The 22,759-nt window shown below is 43.4% G+C and overlaps 1 protein-coding gene across 2 annotated transcripts; it reads right to left on the bottom strand.

Moving 5' to 3' along the window:
• Positions 1–1,392: 1,392 nt before the first annotated feature.
• On the bottom strand, positions 1,393–22,750 carry zc3h13 (zinc finger CCCH-type containing 13). Of its 2 annotated transcripts, none has more exons than XM_077551794.1 (20): positions 22,605–22,750; positions 21,600–21,770; positions 21,408–21,511; positions 20,273–20,387; positions 18,076–18,187; positions 17,779–17,945; positions 16,777–16,919; positions 16,084–16,284; positions 15,854–16,006; positions 15,436–15,776; positions 13,154–13,591; positions 12,864–13,076; positions 12,320–12,785; positions 10,103–10,299; positions 8,809–9,990; positions 5,473–6,096; positions 5,173–5,316; positions 4,891–5,091; positions 2,461–2,624; positions 1,393–2,339 (listed from the first exon to the last, which is right to left on the bottom strand). In XM_077551794.1, exons 2-20 carry the CDS (start codon positions 21,759–21,761, stop codon positions 2,136–2,138), a joined length of 5,331 nt encoding a protein of 1,776 aa, XP_077407920.1. In that variant the 5' UTR covers positions 21,762–21,770; positions 22,605–22,750; the 3' UTR covers positions 1,393–2,135. The 2 variants fall into 2 exon arrangements, with proteins under 2 accessions (XP_077407920.1, XP_077407926.1); XM_077551800.1 differs by having other exon boundaries at positions 10,187–10,299.
• Positions 22,751–22,759: the final 9 nt, after the last annotated feature.

Here is a 22,759-nt window from a genome sequence, read left to right as displayed (position 1 = left end):
GGACGGGAAAAAAGAAAACTTAATTTATTTTTATAGTCAGCATTCAGCAACGTGAGCTTTTTTTTTGTAGAAGCCGAGTTTCCAACTTCTATAACAGACAACATAACAATGATAATAATCGGTTAATTCAGTCAATCTAATCTTTATGCAAAACAACATGTAACAGCAACGTGCGCTTTTTTTTGTAGAAGCCGAGTTTCCAACTTCTATAACAGACAACATAATGTTAATAATCGGTTAATTCAGTCAATCTAATCATTATGCAAAACAACATGTAAATATCAACAACAAAAATAAATTTTAAACTACAATGACTATTAGATTTAAAAAATCATCAGAAAACATTTTTGAAAGCCTTTATCTTATACTGTGTACAAATTAAGTAATATGAATATATAGTAATAGAAGTGGAAAAAGCATAGGAAAAAAACAAATTAAGAGTTAAGAATGAACTAACACTACATGAAGCAGCCTATAAATTTGAACACACTTTGTGTGTGTGCCACAGTGAGCATGACGAAAACAAAGAACATAGAATAATAGCAATCTTAAAGTTTTCACACCTATTATCCAGCGATCTGAATGTTCCTGTGTTGATGACTGTGTGCAACATCAAGATGTTTACAGCCCATGGCACTTGTAGCCAATTTCCCTAGACGAGGGCGGAAGAGAAAAAATCATCTAAGATGGTAACCCAAAGATTTTTCGAATAGTTGATAAAGAACCTCAATTCATTTCCAAATTCAAGCTCACTTGGAGACACAGGGTACAACCGTGTCACCTTGAATTAATCAACATGAATGGGAATGGGTGCAATGGCATTACTGGATGCCTTGACTGCGCATGGCATCATGAAACCTTGAGACTACCGAAGACTAAGACCCAGTGTCAAATAGCTGGGTCTCCGTCAGGGACTCTAAGCACACTTCAAAAAACATCCAAAATGGCAAAAATAGTAAAAATAGTGAGATGCCACATCGCTTGCCTAAGGATGCAAGTCTGTCATCCACACTTTTAAACTAGGGCCCGAGCAGCAACCACTGCAAGTTCCCTATTGTTTGTGTAGGAATTATTTGTCTCTGTAAACAATCGAATATTTGAGACCCTAAACATGCACGAAAACTCACCAAAATTTACGCACATATGCTCATATTTTATTAACTTGTTTTTAATATTCTCCAATTGAACAGCACTCCCAATTTCATTGTACAACTGTTGTAAAGTGACAATAAAGCCATTCTATTCTCTGTAATTATATATATTTTTTCATGACGAAAACACCAATATGCAAAATATTCTAAAGCAGTGACCTAAAAGGTCCTAAAAGTGAGTCACAGAGTCATTTTGTCTGGGTTAAGGACGTGTATCATCAAAATAAGAACCAAAAAGTCGTCCATTATAAAGTGAAATTTATTTTTACTTGTGTATTTATAATTGTTCGTTAACCGCATAAAAACTTGGCTACAGCTCTACTCAACACCAGTAAGTTGTGTTTTGGGGGCAGGGAGATTTCTTCTTTATTTTTAAGGGGGAAAAAATGGCACTTAAAAGTAAGTGAGCTGCCTTTTTTTTTTTTTAAACAGTGATTCAAAAGTCAGGATTGGAGCACATAGCCAAACCATAGCATTCAATTAGATGATTTAGACTTAAATAGTTATTTTAGCAAATTATTCCCCCCCCCCCCCCCCCAGAGGTGTGAATCGTACAGGTAGACCTTCACATTAGGGTTAAGGGTAGGCTCTGAGGTTCGTTGTTGCACTTACAATACATTGTATCCAAGGTTTATTTGTAAGATGTTTTTTCTTCTGCAAAAATGGTCTTATAATTCACCTGCACGATTAACATTTATGAATAACATATGAACATGTGACACCGACAACAAAAATCAGAACAGATTATTATTTTTAAACATTCCTTGCAACATTTCCAAGTTAATGACACGTATTTAATGGCACAGGACATGCATGTAATGCAAAACATTTTCAATGTAAATAACGAGTCCCAATTTTTGCACTGTAGCTTTATTTCCAACCAAAACGTTATATCTACGATATGATGAAATGGGATAGGGAGAAGTCAAGGCATACGAGTCATCATGTTCATACGCTTCCTGACTAAAAGCCACCTGGTGCATCTCATGACACACAAACCTCTGGCTGTCCCACAGAGAGCTTGCTGATGATACCAGCCGGGGCATCTTCAGGAACTGGATCCGACCCACCGTCGGATTTTTCTGGGACAGAAGTCTGACCGTTCACAGTTCTCCTAAAAAGACGCATGCTCATTTGCAGCAGCTCGCTGTCCACCACCGGATTCATGGGATACTGTTTGGTGAGGCCCTTAAAGGAAAGGAGAAAGATTTCAAGATGCTAGCCTTAAACAAAACACCAACACTTATTCCCAATACAGCTGAGATCAACAATGAAATGTCTTAATTGAATGGACCTTTCATAGATTTACCTTGTCATTTTTCAAGAGCTGCCTGCGAATGCTTAAGTCCCTGCGAGCACACAGAGCCTTACAGCAAGGCCCCAGGTTGCTGAGTAATCCTGCCCTCTCCACTCGCCTGTTCATGGCTGCCATGTTCAAGGCCCCGAGGTCATGCTCAAACAGCTTGTCGGCATCTGGGAAGGAGGCATAATATTTTGAGTTTGTATCTCAGGCCTGGTACACGCGTAAGGATCCCCCCCCCCCCCTCCTAATTTTAAGAGATTATTTTACAGACATCACACGTGAAGACAACAAAATCAGTTTTCCAATCATTTCAACACAGTATCTATTATTATACAATGTGTTGCTTAGGGATCTTCATCCAACATCACCACGGCTGTGTGGAATGCATTGTGACAGACTTTATTGACGCGTTTCTTTTCCTTATTTATTTATTTGCAGGACAAAGCACCAATCTCCATAGCAAAGATGCTTGTACCTGACTGTATTTTTCTAGCTAATTTTGATCCGTATTGTCTTGTGTCAATATAATACTTTTATGTAGCCTTTTATACTGCAATGACATTTGTGCTGACGGGTGGGTGCATAAATTGTTGCGCGATGATGTAATGCGTGCAGTATGTGTCCACATGAGCTGTCATTAATATGATTTGTTGCATGAGGCTTTTTCAAGATACAGTCAGTGCACAGCGTAAATGAGTACACCCCCTTTGAAAAGTAACATTTTAAACAATATCTTAATGAAAACAAAAATAATTTCCAAAATGTTGGCAATACCAAGTTTAATATACATCTGGTTAACTTATAACATGGAAATAAGGTTAATAATAAAAATTTGATTACACATTTTTCAGTTTTACTCAAATAGGGGTGATGCAAAAATTAGTAAACCCCACGAAAAAAATAATAAATTTAGTACTTTGTATGGCCTCCACGATTTTTAATCACAGCACTAAGTCTTCTAGGGATTGAATGAACAAGCTGGCAACATTTTGTTGCATTAATCTTTTTCCATTCTTCAAGAATGGCCTCTTTTAGAGACTGGATGCTGGATGGAGAGTGATGCTCAACTTTTCTCTTTAGAATTCCCCATAGGTGTTCAATTGGGTTCAGATCAGGAGACATACTTGGCCACTGAATCACTTTCACCTGGTTCTTCTTCAGAAATCCAACAGTGGCCTTAGATGTGTGCTTGGGATCATTGTCATGTTGGAAAAGTGCACGACAACCAAGTGCATGGAGTGATGGCAGCATTTTTTCTTTCAAAATTGAACAATGCAGCTGTGAATTCATGTTGCCATCAATGAAATGCAGCTCCCCGACTCCAGCAGTACTCATGCAACCCCACATGAGGACACTGCCACCACCATGTTTCACTGTAGGCACCATGCATTTTTCCTTGTATTCCTCACCTTTGCGACGCCATACAGTTTTGAAGCCATCAGTTCCAAAAACATTTATCTTGGTCTCATCACTCCAGAGTAGAGTCCCAGTAGTCTTCATCTTTGTCAGCATGGGCCCTGGCAAACTCTAGGCGCGTTTTTTTGTGCCTGGGCTTTAGGAGAGGCTTCCTTTGTGGACGGCACCCACGCATGCCATTCCTCTGCAGTGTACGCCATATTTTGTCATGGGAAATAGTCACCCCAGTTTGGCTTTTTATTTCCTTAGATAACTGCAGTGAACTTATATGTCGATTTTCTTCCACCCTTCTCATCAGAAGACGCTGCTGTTGAGTTGTTAACATCCCTGGACGACCTTGACGTCTCTGTGAGATGGTTGCAGTTCCATCTTTTTTCAATTTTTGTACCACTTTTGCTCCAGTATTCTGACTGATAAGTAAACCTTTGCTGATTTTCTTGTAGCCTTCAACTTTGCTGTGTAATGAAATTCATTTCTTTCTCAGATCTTGTGATATTTCTCTTCCGTGTGGTGCCTTTGCTAACAGCATGAAATGGGAAACTGTTTTCTTTAAGTAACACCCATTTAGTCAACAGTCTGCTTGACACCTGTGTGATGAACAATTTGACTCAGCTGTAGACGTATGTTGTCTAAAATTTGGACTTTGCACCAGAGACTTTCAGTGGGGTGTACTCATTTTTGCATTACCCTAATTTAAATAAAAGTGAAAATTCTGTTCTCTAATGTATATTATTAACCTTACTTTCATGTTTCACAAAGCTCAAATTGCGTACGGTAGGTCCAGACTTGACGTAGCGGTGCGTAAAGTTTCATGTTCAGTTTGTTTTCTATAAATGCCACCTTTGGCGCAGAAATGTTCGTATTTGAGAGTTTTGGCCTTATTTTGATTGTACTCAAGCTTTATAAATGAGGCCCCTGGACCTTCAAAATTGGGTGCCACGCCCACTGTTGGGATCTCAGGGCAATCATACATTTAAAAAAAAAGAAAAAAAAAAGGAATGGTCAGATGCAAACTCTCACCTTTGGGGTCGTCCAGCTCTGCCTTGCACACTTCTCTAACCTTCTCCAAGAGCGCAGTCCCAGCAAGTCGCTTCGAGACGCCCGCTCTGAGGAGAACGGCCCCTGGGGTGAAGCGCAGGAGAGCTGCACCAGCCGCTCGGGGCTCTGGCTTCTGTTTGGGCATCAGACTGGACCAGTCCACATCAATGACATCCAGAGGGCCTGACAACACACGGAGGAGAATGAACGGGCAACTGCCATAAGAGCGCCAACAAATAATATAATATAGGGATGACCCGGTACCTGTAATTTTCTCCTCATCCTGCTGGTCCTCTTTTTTCTGACTATCAGCCAGAATTTCATCAAGCTCATCATCACTGATTAGTTCATACCCCTCTCCGACAGATGCCACTGACTGGCTGTCGTCTTCTTTCCCCTCATCCTCTCCTGACAACACAACAGCCCATGCGCACGCATTTAAAAAAAATAATAATAATAATAATAATAATTAGACATAAATGCATTAGCTAAATGAAAGTGTATGTATTGAACCGACTTTTATTGGAGAGTTGTACAACCCTAAAAAAGTGTGTATATTTTTACCGTCAATGCTGTCCCTCCTCTCCATCTCTGACTGCTCAGCTACAACATGGTGACTGTTGCTTGGTTTCTCAGCTTCTGGTGGGCTGAAGGCTTCTCTTGGCAGGAGGGGCTCGTAGTCACCTCGATCTTGCCGCATCAGGTCACCTCGCCCCGCAGCTCTAGAGTCACAGTGGGGGGGCAAGTCCAGCATCATCAATCTCTCCCTATCTCTATCTCTATCGCTGCCTCTTTCACCCCGGTTGTCTCTGTCCCGTTCTCTCTCTCGCTCCCTTTCCCGCTCATGCTGCTGGATGAGTCCCTCGGGCAGTAAGCGTTCCCGGTCCCGGACGTCCCTCTCCCTCAGAAGAGGTTCACGGCCAGGACGCATGGGCGGAGGCTCTCGTCCCCTGCCAGGCCAATCCCTGCATTCGGGATCCCAATCTCTCTGTTGTTGAAGAGGCTGCTGGAGAAGAAGACCAGGCTGCTGCTGCCGGAGGTCCTTTCGGTCCCGCTCTCGATCAAACTGCTCCCTGTCACGCTCCCGTTCTCGACTGTCGTAGGAGCCGGCACGGGATTGGGACCTGGCTTGCTTCTCTGAATCAGGGGAGCTACGTCTGGAGCTGTGGCTGCGGGAATCCTGGCGGTCTACAAGGTAAGCACACACAGTGTTAGGGTAGGTGCATGTAAATTAGTGCTGCATCACTGATCCGTGGTCGGTTTGGATCAGGCCCCACGGTTCAGATTGTGCACGATCCGCAGATTGGTTAGTGGGGGGAAAAATGCGCATTCACACGAAAGCAACATGATTACTTCACATTCACTATCATAGCAGTAGAAAACCCTTGTGGATCACGTAAATCGCGTGAATGGGAGCATTTTGGCAACTTGGGGTGAAATTAGTCCTCAAATTAATGATACAGGATTTCTTTTCTACTTTTTTTTTGTCCCGACATCGTCATGCAGGCATGTCGAAAAAGCTGGAAACATAAGATGCTTTTCCACCAACAAGCCCAGGATTTTTGAGTTCTGGGTTGTTTCTTGAAGTAGGAAAGGAAGTTCTTGGTTGTAAAAGTTCTGCAGGGAATTTATAATTTGTGTTTCCACAGCGTCTTAAGAGTTCTTGGTAATTAATTCAAATGAGTTTGATGACGTATGAGTTTGATGAGCCCAGCCGATGTAAACCCCCCCCCCCCAAATTTGAACAACCAATCAGCCTTGGTCAGTGCATATGGAGGACCAAAACTGCCAAAATTCAAAATAAATAAACAAATGACTAAAAGTGAAAACGGATTTAAAAAATATAATTCAAAAATTAGATCCCCAAAAATAAATATGAATTGAAATATATATATATATATAAAACTACAAGTGAAAATAAAAAAGGATACAAAAAATATTTTTCAAAAATTTAATTAAAAAAAATATAAATGGAAATAAAAATAAAAAATACATATATGCATAAATAAATAAATCAAAGTAAAAATAAATACAAAAATAAAAACCACGATTAAAAAATAAAAATAAAAATACAAATAAATATACAAATAGAATTAAATATCAATCAATAAATAAAAACACTCTGCTCTCACACATTTATTTCATGCTGCAGACGCTCTGCCAGGCCAAAATGTTATTTATTGATTGATATTTAATTTTATTGATATATTTATTTCGACATTTATTTTAATTTTTTTAATCTTGTTTTTTATTTTTGTATTTATTTTAATGCATATATGTATTTTTTTTTATTTTCATTTATTTTTGTTATTTGGGATTAAATTTTTGAAAAATATTTTTTTAACCGTTTTTATTTTCACTTATAGTTATTTATTTACTTAGTCATTTATTTTTAATTTTGGTAGTTTTGGTCCTTCATAAGTGCAGCCCGTCCCCTCAAAGTTCCAGCTTGGCTCAGCAAGACCCTGCTGCTGGATGTCCCCTGGGGAATTTAATTACCCTGGAAATTTTTGTTGGTGGAAAAACGCACAAACTGAATTTTACCAAGGTAAATTGAAAAGTTCTCCAAAAGTTCCGGCGGTGGAAAAGCCCCAAAGTAGCAAACCGCCTACGCTCAGGTTAATTTCAAAATAAAGTTTGCCAAATAATGCACTGACGACAATGCATTAGTAGACTTTTACTTTGAAATTAGCCCACGTCGTGGCGTGACAGGAGCCATATATCTTATGTTATATTTTTAGATTACCCCTGTAATTGTTTACCCAATTTCTGCTTCATTTGCATAAATGGGTCTACGCCCCTACCCAGAATACCCATTTCTTGGCACTATACATTTCCCAATATTCACGCCGCCAGGTGTGTATAATGCCACATTAAACAGCGTTCAACCACATCCAATTGAAAGAATTCTCAGTACATTAACAATCCCCGTTTACAACTGGGGCTGTAACTTTTGTTTGCAAGTTATTTTTGTTCAATGTCAAATGTGACTGCCGCCACGCCATCATTGCGTATCCCTCGTTGTTGGACGTACAGTATGACTGAAGGAGCGAGTTGGACTGCTTAAAGCCTGAAAACCCCAAAACGAAGTGGGTCAATAGACTCCAATCAACGCATCTGCCTCTATAGCGAGCTTGACTTACATTCGACGTTTGGATTTCTTTGTCGTAGTTTTTATTGAAATTACATAGTTGTGACCGACATCCACAGTAACGCTATTGCGAACTCATATTCAATCGCTAATTTAGGACGCTAAGAATTAAGTTGTCATTTTATGGCATGGCACAAATCTCTGACGTTAGTGGCTAGCAGCTAGCTGTTAACATTACCAACAAGTGCCTCGCTGGTAGCTGTAAATTAGTTTGACAACTGGTACCTGGCTTGCTTTCTTTACTTTTTTTCAATATTCTGGACCAAGGCTACTTTGTAATTCACTCTCCATGTTTAAAAAAGGGAATGTGCCTTAAATTGCGCTTTGAGGTCTTTTTCATTATTAAAATTAAAAAAAAAATAAAAATAGAACTTTGTCTTCATTTTCTTTATAAAAACATTTTTGCCCATTAGAAAAAACAAACAAATATTCAGATCAAAATGTCAAATATAGCTGTTTATACTTTAGGAACACAACGTCAAGCCATTGTTATTTTATACATGGACAATGTATAAAATAACAATGTAATAACAATGCACTTAAACTTTGGTTCCCAAGTCCTAAACGCCACATTAGACATTTTAAGTAGATTATTATTTTTTTAATTAGTGGGCAAAAGCATTTTTATAAATTAAATGTTTTTCTCTTTCTGATTCGTGATTCAAATCCGTGATCCGATCCGAAGCGTGACTTTTGTGATCTGTTGCAGCACTAATGTAAACATGTTTAGAATTGATCTGACTGCTGACCTGAAGAGGTGCTGCGGCTTGGCTCGCCTCTTCTCAGCTGATCAATTCGTGATTTTCTCTCTGTTCCCGGTGGGTCGCTCACTCCAAGCCTCTCTCTTTCTCGCTCCCTTTCCCGGTCATGTGTGCCGGTGCCCTGTAGCCGCCCCCTGTGGACACGCGGTCCCTGCAGGTCATCTCGGTGGGCCGACTCGTTGGAGGGCGACCGCGGGCGCCTGGTTGACGTGCGACTTTGGTTACTTCCCATGCTGCTGCTGCGTGTCTGCTCTGGGGGAGGCTTGCGGAGAAGGGGCTGGGACATCAGCGGCTGTGGAGTCAAAGTCTGCAGCAGCATCGGAGGATCCTGCAGAAGCAGAGGAGCGATGGGAGGTGGGTTGCACCGGTCTCTGTCCCGACCCAACCTGGGGCCGCCGCCTCTTCGAAGAGGCTCAGGTGGAGCACGCTCAGCAGAAGCGGAATCTAGTTGTCCTCCGCGATCTGAGACCTCCTCATCTGACCAGTCACTGAAGTTGTCCATTTTGGACAGTTGGGTGGGCTCAGCATTGCCTCCGGCGCCACGATGACCTGGCCTCAGTGAGGGAGGCGGTGTCCGAGGACCTCTCTTCCTCTTATTGTGGGGCTGATGCACCGAAGAATCCTCCTCAGATACCTCAGAATCTCTTCCGCGTTTCTTCTTGCGCTCAAGCACTTTCCTCTTTACTCCTTTCCTTGGTGAAATCAGAGATGGAGGACCATCAGTCGAAACGGCAGCCGGGGGCTCAGGGATGACACCACATGCGTCTTCATCTTTGCGCCCTTTCTTGATGCCCTTCTTCAGTGATTTAGTCTTCTTTTTGCCTTCCTCAGGGGGCTGCGACACAGCGACATCTCGGTCTTCATTGTCAGCTCCAGGAGCAACAGAAACAGGAAGCGGTGAGGATTCTCGCACGTCTCTGCCTCGGCTACGAGCGTCAGGGTGCGCATCTGAAAGCTGATCGGCTCGCCGGTCACCTCCCCGGCTGCGTTCACTTCGGGGATCCTGGTCGTCATGGCGGCTGCGTGCTTCCCTCTTATCTGCAGCTCCTCTGCGCTCCTCATCCTTCCAGTGGCTTGGCTTGTCATCGGATATTACAGCTCTTGATGGCGAACGCAACAGGGGCTCCAAGGGGCGCACCACCTGGCTGAGCACGCGATGCTTATCAGCACCTGCACATGAACATGTCACAAGAACTCAGATTTATTAAATAGCAATATACTCGCCAGATATTAAATCCTCATTCCCAAAAAAGGATGTGTCCTCTCTAAAAGAATTTCCTACTGTCACTTGGAGGCGGACACACAGGGCTGGGGAGGAGGGGCTGTGGGTGGATCTTGGCCAGCCCTCGGCCAATTGGACGCTCACTTTTCTCATCTGTACTGTTGTAGCCATCACTGTCTGCGGGACTGTGGTCACGCGTCCCTCGCTTGGGTGAGGGTCGGGGGCTCGGGCTGGTTTCCAACCTGGGTCGCTTGCGGCTACAGGGCATGAAGGGGAAAGTAATTATGAAAAATAAATTTGAGCAAAACAACGTGTTCACAATAAACTACCGTAGTTTCTGGACTATTAAGCAACACCCGAATATAGACCGCCTTCGATATATTTTTAAAAAATAAATAAATTGTGCATACAGTATATAGGCCACACTGGTCTATAAACAGCCGGTGTCCATGTTGCAACATGGAAGATTCACAACGAAAGATGTTACAAAGATAGATATGGTCGAACGCCTTCTCCAAATCCACAAAACACAACTCCCATGCACCCTCGAGAACCCTGCCGACGGTGTAGAGCTGTTCTACTGTTCGACGGCCGGGACAAAAACCACAATGCTCTTCCTGAATACGAGATTCAACTTCCCAAAGGACCCTCCTTTCTAGCACCCCTGAATAGACCTTACCAGGGAGGCTGAAGAGTATGATCCCTCTATAGTTGGAACACACCCTCCGGTCCCCTTTCTTAAAAAATGGGGACCACCATCCCGGTCTGCCAATCCAGAGGCACTGCCCCCCATGTCCACGATGTTGTAGAGGCGTGTCAACCATGACAGCCCCATAACATCCAGAGCCTTTAGGAACTCCGGGCGGATCTCATCCACCCTCCGGGCGGATCTCATCCACCCTCCGGGCGGATCTCATCCACCCTCCGGGCGGATCTCATCCACCCTCCGGGCGGATCTCATCCACCCTCCGGGGCCTTGCCACCGAGGAGCTTTCCAACCACCTCAGTGACTTTGTCAGAGATAGGAGAGCCCACCTCAGAGTCCCCATACTCTGCTTCCTCAAAGGAAGACGTGTCGGAGGAATTGAGGAGGTTTTCGAAATATTCTCCCCACCGATTCAGTCGAGGTCAGCAGCACCCCATCTCCACTGTACACAGTGTTAATGGTGTACTGCTTTCCTCTCCTGAAACGCCGGATGGTGGACCAGAATTTCTTTGAAGTCGTCCGGAAGTTTTCCTTGGCCTCACCGAACTCCTCCCATGTCTGAGTCTTTGCCTCAGAAACCGCCAAAGCTTCATTCCGGTACCTGTCAGCTGCCTCCGGAGTCCCACAGGTCAAAAAACCCAATAGAACTCCTCTTTCAGCTTGACGGCATCCCTTACTGCTGGTGTCTACCAGCGGGTTCGAGGATTGCCACCACCGCAGGCACCGACCACCTTACGGCCACAGCTCTGATCGGCTGCTTCAACAATGGATGCGCGGAACATGGCCCACTCGGACTCAATGTTCCACGCCTCCCTCGGGACAATAGAGAAGTTCTGCCAAAGATGAGTGTTGAAACTCTTTCTGACAGGGGATTTCGCCAGACATTCCCAGCAAACCCTCACAGTAGGTCTGCCAGGTGTGCATCTTCTCCCACCATCGGAGCCAACACGCCACCAGGTGGTGATCAGTTGACAGCTCCTCCCCTCCCTTCACCCGAGTGTCCAAAACATGCGGCCGCAAATCCGATGACATGACTACAAAGTTTAACATCAAACTGCGGCCTATGGTGTCGGTGCCAAGTGCACATATGGACACCCCTATGTTTGAACATGGTGTTCATTATGGACAATCCGTGACGAGCACAGAAGTCCAATAACAGAACACCACTCGGGTTCAGATCAGGGGGGCTGTTCCTCCCAATCCCGCGCCTTCAGGTCTCACTGTCATTGCCCACGTGAGTGTGGAAGTTCCCCAGAAGAACGTAGGAGTCCCCAGAGGGAGCGCTCTTCAGCACACCCTCCAAGGAATCCAAAAAGAGTGGGTACTCTGAACTGATGTTCGGTGCATAGGCACAAACAACAGTGAGTGATATGAAGGGGGAGCCACGTTGCCTTTTCGTGCTATGCCCGTTTGTTTTTTCTTGGCAGTTTTGGTCCTCCATACTCTACACTATGAAGCTTGTTAGCCCGTAAAAAGTAGCCAACTCATTGCAGGGTATAAAGTGAGTGAAGAAAACAGCGGCTCATAGTCCGGAAATTGCAGTAATTTAAATCTCTTCATGTAGTACATGCCTCGTTTTGCGGTCATCTCTTGTCTCTCGAATGGTCCGGTCATCTCGGGCATCTTCCCTCCTCTCCCGCCTTTCCTCCCTTCCCCGCTCTCGCTCCTCCCATTCCCGCTGCCTCTCTCGCTCCCGCTGCTCTCGTTCTCGTTCACGCTCCTTCCTCTCCCTCTCCCGCTCTCGTTCTTCACGCTCCCGTTCTCGCTCTCTCTCTCGTTCCCGCTCTCTCTCTCGTTCCCGCTCCCTGGTACGCTCCCTCTCAGCCTCCCTTTCCTTTTCTCGTTCCTTTTCCCTCTCCCGCTCCCGCTCTCTATCTTTCTCCCTTTCCTTCTCTCGCTCCCTGTCTCTCTCACGGTCTCTAGTCCGATCCTCCCGTCTTTCTTCTCCTCTGTCTGTCCTGCGCTCATCCCTTCGTTCATCCCTCTCAGACTCCTCCGATCTTCTCTGATGCCTGTTTGGGGAAGCTGCCCTTTGATCTAGGAAAACAAAAGTTATAAAGTCATATAGCAAATATGGAGTCACACACATTTTTTTTTAACTCCCATCTCTCTCACGGTTATCTCTGCGGTCTCTTTCACTGTGGCCGCCTCTCCTGTCATAAGAGGAGTCTCGGACCTGCTCTCCTCTTCTGTCCCGTTCCGAAATTCTTTCGGTGGCATTGCGTTCCGTGCTGCGTTCCGTGCTGCGTTCACGTGCGCCGCTGCTTCGAGACTCCCAGTTGTCATGACTGCTGTCCAGCTGACACCCTCTTGAGTTCCTGTTTGATCCTGATGGCGGAAAACAGTTGATACTGCACATGACACACAAGCTCTTTTTTTCCCCCACTGAGATATTCTTGTCTTGCCTTTGTCAGAGAAATCGCGTCCCCTCCCACGACTGCTTCGCTCTGTTCTGGTCTCTCTTCCTCCTTCGTCACGCCCATGAGCTCTTCCATAACTCCTGTCCTCCTGAGCCATTTCCTCCTTTTTGAGGGTCTCCATCCTGTCCCTTTCTTTCTCTTTTTCCCGCTCTCGCTCTCGTTCCCTTTCTTTCTCACGCTCACGATCTCGTCGTTCCAATGACTCTCGATTGGAGCGGGTTTCTGTCCTGCTTTCTCTAGTTTCCTTCACATCTCTGCGGTCACGAGATTCCCTTGTCATTTCGCGACCTCTCTCTCGGCCGTCCCGTCGCTCTCGGACATCCCTTGTCTCTCTGTCGTCTCGGCTGTCCCTTGACAAAGCATGTTCTGAGTCAAAATCCCAGTCGTCGCGGTTATTGTCCTTATCTCCCTTCCTGCGGCTTTCTATTTGAAAGACAGGAAAAAGAAGATTACTTGAACATTTTCTTTGCCACAACAAGAGATTCCATCTTACACTGAAGCAACACAACAGTAGGATTCTGTAATGATGCAAAGCACAACCGTTCAAAATCTGGAAAGGGTAATGCATTAGAACACACTGTTGTAGACCATGCATGCACACGCCACTTGCTCATGATATTGTGTGAGTTGTTTAAGTTTGAATAACAACGAAGGAAGTTTACATTTGAAACTATAATTAATAATTTTAAAACCTAAAACCTAAGAATTAGAGCTTTCTTTATGTAACACTGAACAAGGTGAACTTTCGTCAAAAGTACAAGCAAAGCATCTTCCACTAAATTGTCGTGACTGGTCAAAAACTTGTCAAGTTGTCTTGCTTGCATGTTAAAGCTTCTCCAGCAAACTTATATTAGCATAGCTTGCTCAAAAGCCTGTCTTTTATCAACACATCGTTAAGCAATGATCGAGTTTTAGTGTAAAGTGCCGTCATGACTGCGAGAAATGTGAACAGAATAAAAAAGGCAGGTGAATGTGATTATCATGGCTAGATTTTTTATTTATTTTTAAGACCTTACATCCACTGCCAGCAGGCCATCGCAGCAGCCTAAATGGCCATGAGACTCATAAGACCACAACACCAGATCCTGTCTTATATTTTTTACATTTAACTGAAGATAGTGTTAATATACATCAATTATGGAAAACAAGTCTTATTTGTATATTACTGTTAGACAGGTTATTAATTAAACAAGCATCTTGTCAACTGAGCGATGTGTGTGTACGTGCATTGGGTTGGGGGAAGGGAGAGGATCATTACCTGAGTGGAATTGATAGGGTAATCAATTTTAAAAAGCTTTGTTAATGACAGCCCTGAGAACAAATTTCGCCCCACTTAGGTGGGTGTGTCAATCAGTGGTACCTTAGCCTTTAACGTGAAGGTGTGTCCAAACTTTTGACAGGTTTTGTACCTTCATCAATACTGATGAATAGGTACAATAACATCTTTGGCCATTTTTTATACTATCCCAGGCACACAAATGTGAAAATGATCTAAATAAAACTTTAACCTGTGTTCTGCGTAGGGATAGGCCGATAATCTGCGCCAATATTCAGCATTTTATGAATATCGGCATCAGCCTTTTTTTTGGGTTTAAAAACTGTTATGCTTTTCTCCTCCGTCCCTGCAGCATTGGCCCGCGCACAGCACTATCTGATTGGTTGCTCGTGCAGTGCTAACAGCCAAAAAGCAGCGAAAGCTCGGCTCTTCTCTAGATGCTCACATGCAGAAGAGAAAATCTAATGTGGACAAGCCATTGGGCTGGTGTGCAGTTTAAGAGGCTACCTTGAGTATTAAATAAACTTATATAAATAAAGATGCCCCTGCTAATTGACAATCCATTAGCTTGCGAATTAGCGACTATTTGGGAATTAGCGTGCAGGCTAATGGTTAGCCCGTGAGCCAAGAGCACCATGCACTTTCTGTCAGAATTTTAAAACAAAGTTGTCTATTTTCAAAGATATTTTTCTAATCGGAAAACCCTTTAATATGTTGCAGATCACAAAAGCTGTTTAATAAACATGTGCTTAAAGGCATTTAAGCAGTCAAGTGCTGGAGTTTTTATTAGTAAAAATTTTGACAACAACCTTTTTATTTTTTCTCTCCTGCAAATGAATATTGGCTTCAAATATCGGTTCTCAGCCTCCTTCACTACCGATAATCTCTAGTTCTGCGCGCACACAGGTACACATGCGTTGCCCAATGATTGCAATCTCTACTTCTGTGTGACAACTGAAATAGAATGGGGAAGAAGACAAAAGACTTTTACCATCTCTGCGCTCATGTTTGCGCTCCTGAGTGTGCGGACTCCTCTCTCTATCCCCACGACTTCTCTCACGGCCTCTCGAGTGGTGCAGAGCGGGGCTCGATTTGTCCGATCGACGGTGGGGGGAGGACGCATCTTGAGATGTGGCAGGAGAACGAGAGCGCTGCGACCTTGGTGGAGAAGAGGCTGCGACATTGGAGCTGCGGTGGTAGTTGGGAGAAGATGAGCGGCGGTGGCGGCGAGGAGAGGGCGAATGCCGCTGGGGAGACGAGTCAGAGCGGGAGGAAGGAGAGTGGCGGTGGGGCGGTGTGGGAGTGCGCTGGTGGCGTGGAGGTGTTGGAGACCTACAGACAGACAGGCACATGAATTCATCCCAGCCCTGGTTCCGAGCCATCCAACTACAGCCAACTCATGTGCTAACCTGCGTGGAGGAGATGGTAATAGAGCGGCCTTATGTGATGAAGATTTGGGAGAGGTGGACTTCTTCCTCACTGAGTGTGAAGGTGACACACTACCAGAACAGTCCTCTGAGGTCACTGAGCGCTTTGCCTTGTGAGAACTGTCAGATCGGTCCCTATAAAACAGCGAGAGATTAGCATGGATAGCAAAAAGTAGGTTTTACTGTGGTCTAATAAAGAATGCAATCTTTACCTGCGTTTCTCCTTCTTCTCTTTGTGTTTTTCTGCATCACGTCCCCGGTCTTTCCCTTCTTTCTGCTTCTCTTCACACTTTTCTTTGTTTTTGTGCTTGCCTTTGTGCTTCTTTACAACCACAGGGACGTCCAGGGGCACTGGAGGTGGGGGACTGGGGGTACGAGGCCCTTTCTTCTTACTGTGGGATCCTTTCGCCGCTCTGGTAAAAAGATGAAAATGACAAGCATAAATGTCATCATTTACGCTTCGTAGATACACTGTACTTTTTCTCATACAGAAACTTGACAGTTTTCACTGCATTCTGGTAAATCTGTGTTGTATAAACATTAGTTCCATTTCTACCAAGCAGCACAGTTTACTCAACTCAACTTTATCTATAGAGTACTTTAAAAACAACCATAGATGCAAAGTGCTGTACATAAAGTAAAAATCAGACATGTGTAAAACAAAAACAAAAAAACACACAGTTAAAGGGGAATTCAAGTCAAAAGGCAAAACCATAACATAAAAAGATACACAAAAAACAACAGGATTAACTAATCACATTCAAACTCATGCTAAATGGGATTAAGCACACACCATTTAAAGTGCCTCTTATTAGTGGACAAAAGTTATGTTTTACAGTTTACAAACAGTATTCAAAGTGAACTTCACAGTACTAACCGGTGGAAACAGGTCTAAAGAAACCTACTTGGCAGTTTCTGCGACAGGTGAGGATCCAGACGCCTTCTTTTCTTTCTTTCCCGACCCTTTAACTCCACTTTTTTGTTTTGGCGAGCCACTGGACTTCCTGGGCGGAGGGGAGTCTCGTGAGCGCAAAAGCTCAGGAGAGGCCTGAGAATCAGAATCATCTTCATTGGCAAAGAACTTTAAAACACTCAAGGAATTTGTCACTGATAGTTGGTGTAAACTCTAGAGCGGAAGTAAAGCACACACAAAAAAGACGCTGTAAAAAAAAAAATCTATTTAAGGCATTATGTTCAAATACAAAGTGTAACGAGTCATTAAGACCTAATACTCATCAACAACCAAGGCGGCAAAAGTGGTACCAAAACTGTTGATACCCCATTGTTAACTCATTGACCCCAGCCATTTTCACTAAAGCAACCCCCTTTGCTCCCAACTGTTTTACTGTCCACAGAATATTCTGTATGAAAACATGGAACCTACCAAAAGAAATATTAGAGTCTCTTCTTTCATCAGGAAAAAAAGTATATTTGTATCTGTGTCCGTTTTGCAGCAATTAGCATTAGAATATAGCTACGTTTCTTCATTATTCACAAAGCTGTTGAAAACACTGGGGAAAAGAGCTTGTTGCAACATGGCCATGGTTGATCTCTTAAACTCTGCTGCCACCTGCTCGCCGTTTTTTGTAAAAACTACCATTGCTTTAAGCAACCCACAAGTCAAAATCTGTATCAATGCCTTCTGTATGCTCTAGCATAAACAAACATTGGGAGTGCATTACAAAGTATCCAAAAATGATTTAGACTTTTTGGGGTATGAATTAGTGGATGGAAAAAAAGAAAGAAAAAATAAGTCACAGAGCAACAACACTGAATAGACACAACAGAGATGTGCATAATGACAGCAAAGTGCTACAGGTTGAGAAGCTGCATCAGTCAAACGGCAGTCTGTCTGTATGCCTGGACAGACAAGGTGTATCGGGGCTACTAAAGTGCTTGCTTCTTACTTTTTGCATGGCTGTGGACCTTGTTTTGGTGGGTGTCTCGTCTTTCTTGATGACAATTTCCTCTCTCTTTTCTAAATTCTCCTGCTCCAGTTTCATCAGCTCACGTTGAATCTTCTGCCGTTTCATCTCGAGGGACAACTCGTAGTCGTAGTCGCCAATATCAGAATCTGCAAATACAACAAGAATAGACTTAAAACAAACAGAGCCTTTAAGAAAAAAATACCATATACAAAACAGGACACAAAAATAAAAAAAATGATATATATATATATATATTTTTTTTTAAAGCTGGCAAACCTTCGCGGTTTGTTTCCCACTCTATGGGCTCTTCTTCGCTGGCTGGGGTGCGCTCCTTGGTAATTTTGATATCCTCTTTCTCTCTATGTCGGCCCCTGGAGGAGTCTCTCTGCTGTGATTCAGAAAAGTCACACAGATGCAGACAACTTAATATAATAATTATTTCCATTTTGATAACACCCCGCCATGGACCTTCCTCTTACAGTATTGTGGTGAAGGGCTAAGTTAGCTGAGCCTTTACATATGCCCCTAGCATGGTCACCTATGGAAAACGGGTTTGATGCGAGCGATCAAACAAAGCGCGTCTTTAAGACCCATTATGAGGAGAAAAATTTTGGAACTCATTTTCCCTTGCCCTGACATGTTGGGGAGCGCCTAGTGGCCAGGCTGCACTCATGGGGCCCAGCTGGGTACAGGCCAAAAAAGCAGCGTGGGTCTCCCTTCTTATTGACTCGCCACCTGTGGGTGGGGCTAGCGGGGTCAGGTACATAGAGCTGGGTGGCCCCCGAAGGCAGGCATATTGAACCAGGTGGAGGGTAAAGTTTCTGGATGTTACGGAGCTGTCCTGTTTGGCACGCCTTTGCAGACATTGCATAGACATCAGGGATGGTGCTTCTGAAATGGCATACTGGGTAGTGGTTCCTCTTTTTAAGAAAAGGGTGTGTTCCAAAAACTGGGGGAAATCACACTACTCAGCCTCCTTGGAAAAGTCTACTCGGGGTTCTGGAGGGGAGGGTCCATCAGGAGGTTGAATCTCTGATTTAGGAGAAGCAATGCGTTTTTTGTCCTGGCCGTGGAACAATGAACCAACACTAAACCCTCAACAGAACCCTCAAGGGTGAATAGGAGTTCGCCAATCAGTCTGCATGCGTTTGGTGGACTTGGAGAAGGTGTTCCACCGTGCCCCTTCAAGGAGTTCTGTGAGGTGCTTCAGGAATATGGCGTACCGGACACCATAATAAGGGCGGTTTGGTCTCTGTACAACCAATGTCCAAAAATATTGCTGGCAAAAGTCGAATTAATGTCCAGTGAGTGTTGGATTGCTCCAAGGCCGCCCTTTGTTGTTGATCCTGTTCATAACCTTTATGGATGCAATTTCTTGACATAGCAGAACCGTTGAGGAGATAATGTTGTTCTATTGGTTTCAAACAATGATCTTCAACTCTCACTGGAGCAGTATGCAGTAGAGTGTGAAGCAGTTGGGATGAGAATCAGCACCTCCAAATCTGAGACCATTGTCCTCTGTCGGAAGGATGAGATCTTACCCCATGTTAAGGCAGGGTTTTCCTGTGTACAAAATTCAGAGGCGGCCACCTCCACCTGATTTGCTCACCACTTCCAGCCTGAGCCACTGATATCTTTCAACACAGGTGTGTTGACACAGCACTCCAGCTGTGTCGATTGAGCTCGGCTGCAACACATTTTAACTGCAGTTGCAGTCTTGCGCCATTATGGAGGCACTGTATCAACAGCAGTTTGCCGGAAAGACCTGAGGCAACAACTGACGAAGTAAATTTATTTTTAACTTTAATGTAACGAAGAAGAAACTAAAGAAAGATCACGGAGCAACCGTTGCACTCGCCCATTTCCTGGTTGTGAGGTAGAGGTGGCGCACTCCAACCATTGCCAAAGTCATAAAAACACAGTATATACATAATGATTGTAGTTTAAAAAAAAAAAAGAGGCAAAAATTAATGTCAATTTTGTATTCATATGATTTCTCATTTCTAGTCATGATAGTAAAATGGCTGCAGGAGGGGGCCCAATAATGGTATAGGTCACTGACGCGCGTACCGATACCTTAAAACTGGTTGACGGGTATTGGCACCGATAACAATAACTGGTGTCGGTAGTCACCCATCATAGTCAGGATGATATCACCTCTGCCTCATTTTGAACCATGAAAAAAAAAAACTGGTTAAGAAGATCAAGTATTTGGGGTTTTTGTTCCTGCATCTATGGTCACAAGCTGTGGGTCGTGACAGAAACAACAATATCACAGACACAAGCGGCCAAAATGAGATTCCTCTGCAGTGTTGTATTGGTACTCACCCATCCCTATTTATGACTATATTTTATTTTCAAGATGATTGATTAATATTATAAAACTATATACATTGCCAGTGCTCCAATCGGATTTTGAACAACCGCTTGTGATCAGTGGAAAATCAAAAGCAGAGAGTGAATGTGTACTCACTCGTCCTGTAGGAGATGCTGGCTCATCCAAATCACGCTTTACATTGTCTGGGTCATTATCCTGCCTTTTATTCTTCATCCTCTCCCGCAAGTCGCCAGTGGGTCTCTCTGCTGACCTGCTCCAAAGACAGAGAGAGACAGACAGACTAAGAAGTCAGGTTAATATGGTAAAAATATACACAGGGATGTGATTTGACCAAAGTGAAATTATCTGAAAATTTAGCCGGAGGTCTGGGGGCCGCCGGCACCCAGCTAGGTCCAGGGCGGCCGTAGCCCCCCAGAGCTCATGGGTTTTCCGTGTTTTTAAGTACTTTCAATGCACTCACATGACAAAGAAATAGACAAAACAACAGCATAAATTTTCAATGTATATTGAACTATCCCATAGTCAGCCACAGTTTTAGTCAACTCAAAATCAGTCACATTCAAAAACATTGGACTGTCTTTGCTTTTAAAAACTATCACTGAGAATATCATCATATCTAACTAATGTGATTACTAAGTTAACACATAAATAATGTTGAAGAGTTCAAATTTCATGAACAAATAATTGTATCATGACCAAATGAAAAGTAACTCCTATTAGAGCATACCACAAATGTCTTTGTTATAGCAGAAAATGTTATCTGTCGGAGTCATGTGCATACACAATGAACTACAAAAAAAAAAAAAAAAAAAAAAAAAAAACGATTTTTTTTGGTTGGATAAAAAAAGCGGAATTCCGCGAATTAGCGGAAAAATCACATCCCTGTATACAGTATAATGATAGCCACTTTGTCAGTTTGTCACTGAGCAATTTCAGACCGGTAGACTGGCACACAGGGCTGAGGGTCCAAAGTGTGTCCAAAGCGAACCGTATGTTCACAAGGCCACTGCAGCTTAGCCTCAACACATCACAGCAACAATTATACGCAGATATTGGTTATTCGCGAAGAGCAGGGGTCCACGCCACCGAGAGACTCATATTTAATCTGTGCTGTAAAATTGATATATTCAATGAAATTTGGTCCAAATTCCCTACCGACCTATGTTGTAACTGTGTAGACCTGATTTTGTATAATGGCATGTCTTTACAGGATGCAACTTCCCAACTGCAATTAGATTAGCAATTCTTTTCTTTTCTAAAATCATCATACCGGCTGAAATTATATCCTTTGCCTCGTGGTTGAGTTCCATGTGTGTAGCGACAAGTGTTTCCGTAACTGCAGTTTCCCGTCTTCAGCCAATTTCTACAGTGACTCTGAAAGACAAAAATGAGCATTCAAAGGACTCACAACAGCGGGGGGGCACTGTATGTTGACAGATATAATATGCTACAGTCTACATACATCAGCAGCATTACTCCCAGTGCTCGGGCCGAGTCTTTCAAACACACTGGGCCGTCGCGAGGGGGCTGCAGGGTTGCTGGTGCTGCTGGATGCGGTGTTGCTGCTGCTATCGGATATCGTTTTTGAATTCTCCACTGTAACCTTCCGCCTGATCTTGGACATTCTGCAGGACTGGTGGGTGGAAATCGTGCAAAAATCAGTTTTTACGAGTTTGCAACAGTTGAATCCAGTGTGATCTCTCAATACAGCCATTTAACTTGAACACTTAGTTCATCACAAGTTACAACAGCACTGAGTAGTGAAGATTATGACAATCAAGCATAATTACTATTGACTGTATGCAGTGATGCCAGTAACGTGTCACTCCAATATGACAATTTTTTGGGGTAATTACTAACTAGTAATCTAATTTGTTACCATTTCAAGACCAGTTATCAGATTTACGTCCATATCTATATTTATCTACGGGCACATGCCTCATGCTACGGGTATGTGTCTGTTTTGGACCCAATTTACTTCCATGTACACCTAGTAAGTATCTAACAGCTCTATTCTGGATAGGTCTATTGCTTTATATTATTTAACTCCCCATACCCCAGTAGTATAATTTAAAATAGGTGAAACACATGCATTAAGTATATGTATTATAACCATGCGCTTTACATACTTTAAGGTTATTAATCACCGATCCCAAAGCTTTTCTAGCAGTTAGCAAGGGTCCCTTTTCCAACGTCAAAACTCATGAATTCACCAAGAAAAAAAAACCTAAATAGCGATGCGAACAGACTGAAGGCTGATGATTATCCTGAAAGCAATAATTGGCATATACGACAGTAAACTGCATTGCGCCAAACATATGCACCTGGGCATACTTGATGTATAGGGCAGGCAAACAAACGAAATAGGCTAAGCTAACATGATGCACTTCGTGTTGTCATTGAGCGCGAGGCCTTTGTGGTTGCGAGCGCGTGTGCTGCACAATGAACAGACAACAAGACGACTCACCCAGGATTCTGAATCGGTGTCGCATCTACTGTTATCCCGGTACAAGATTCACTTATTAAATAAATTACATTTATTCTTTAAAGCCAAAATCTAATACTTTCCGTGGAGCCCGCATATTGACGGAGGATGTGCGTCACAGTCTATGGTCTTCTTTG

Source organism: Vanacampus margaritifer, chromosome 1 (genome assembly GCF_051991255.1).
Source record: "Vanacampus margaritifer isolate UIUO_Vmar chromosome 1, RoL_Vmar_1.0, whole genome shotgun sequence".
Lineage (NCBI taxonomy): Eukaryota > Metazoa > Chordata > Actinopteri > Syngnathiformes > Syngnathidae > Vanacampus > Vanacampus margaritifer.
Note: the sequence above shows the minus strand (reverse complement) of the source record. Positions and strands in the feature narration are given on the sequence as shown.

Excerpts from the sequence above, each read along its gene's own strand:
- zc3h13 (XM_077551794.1), bottom strand. The coding sequence starts at position 21,761 with ATGTCCAAGATCAGGCGGAAGGTTACAGTGGAGAATTCAAAAACGATA. Across the intron at positions 21,512-21,599 it reads CTGGGAGTAATGCTGCTGAT|AGTCACTGTAGAAATTGGCT; the intron begins GTATGTAGACTG and ends TTTGTCTTTCAG. Across the intron at positions 13,592-15,435 it reads CAAACATGAGCGCAGAGATG|AAAGCCGCAGGAAGGGAGAT; the intron begins GTAAAAGTCTTT and ends TCTTTCAAATAG.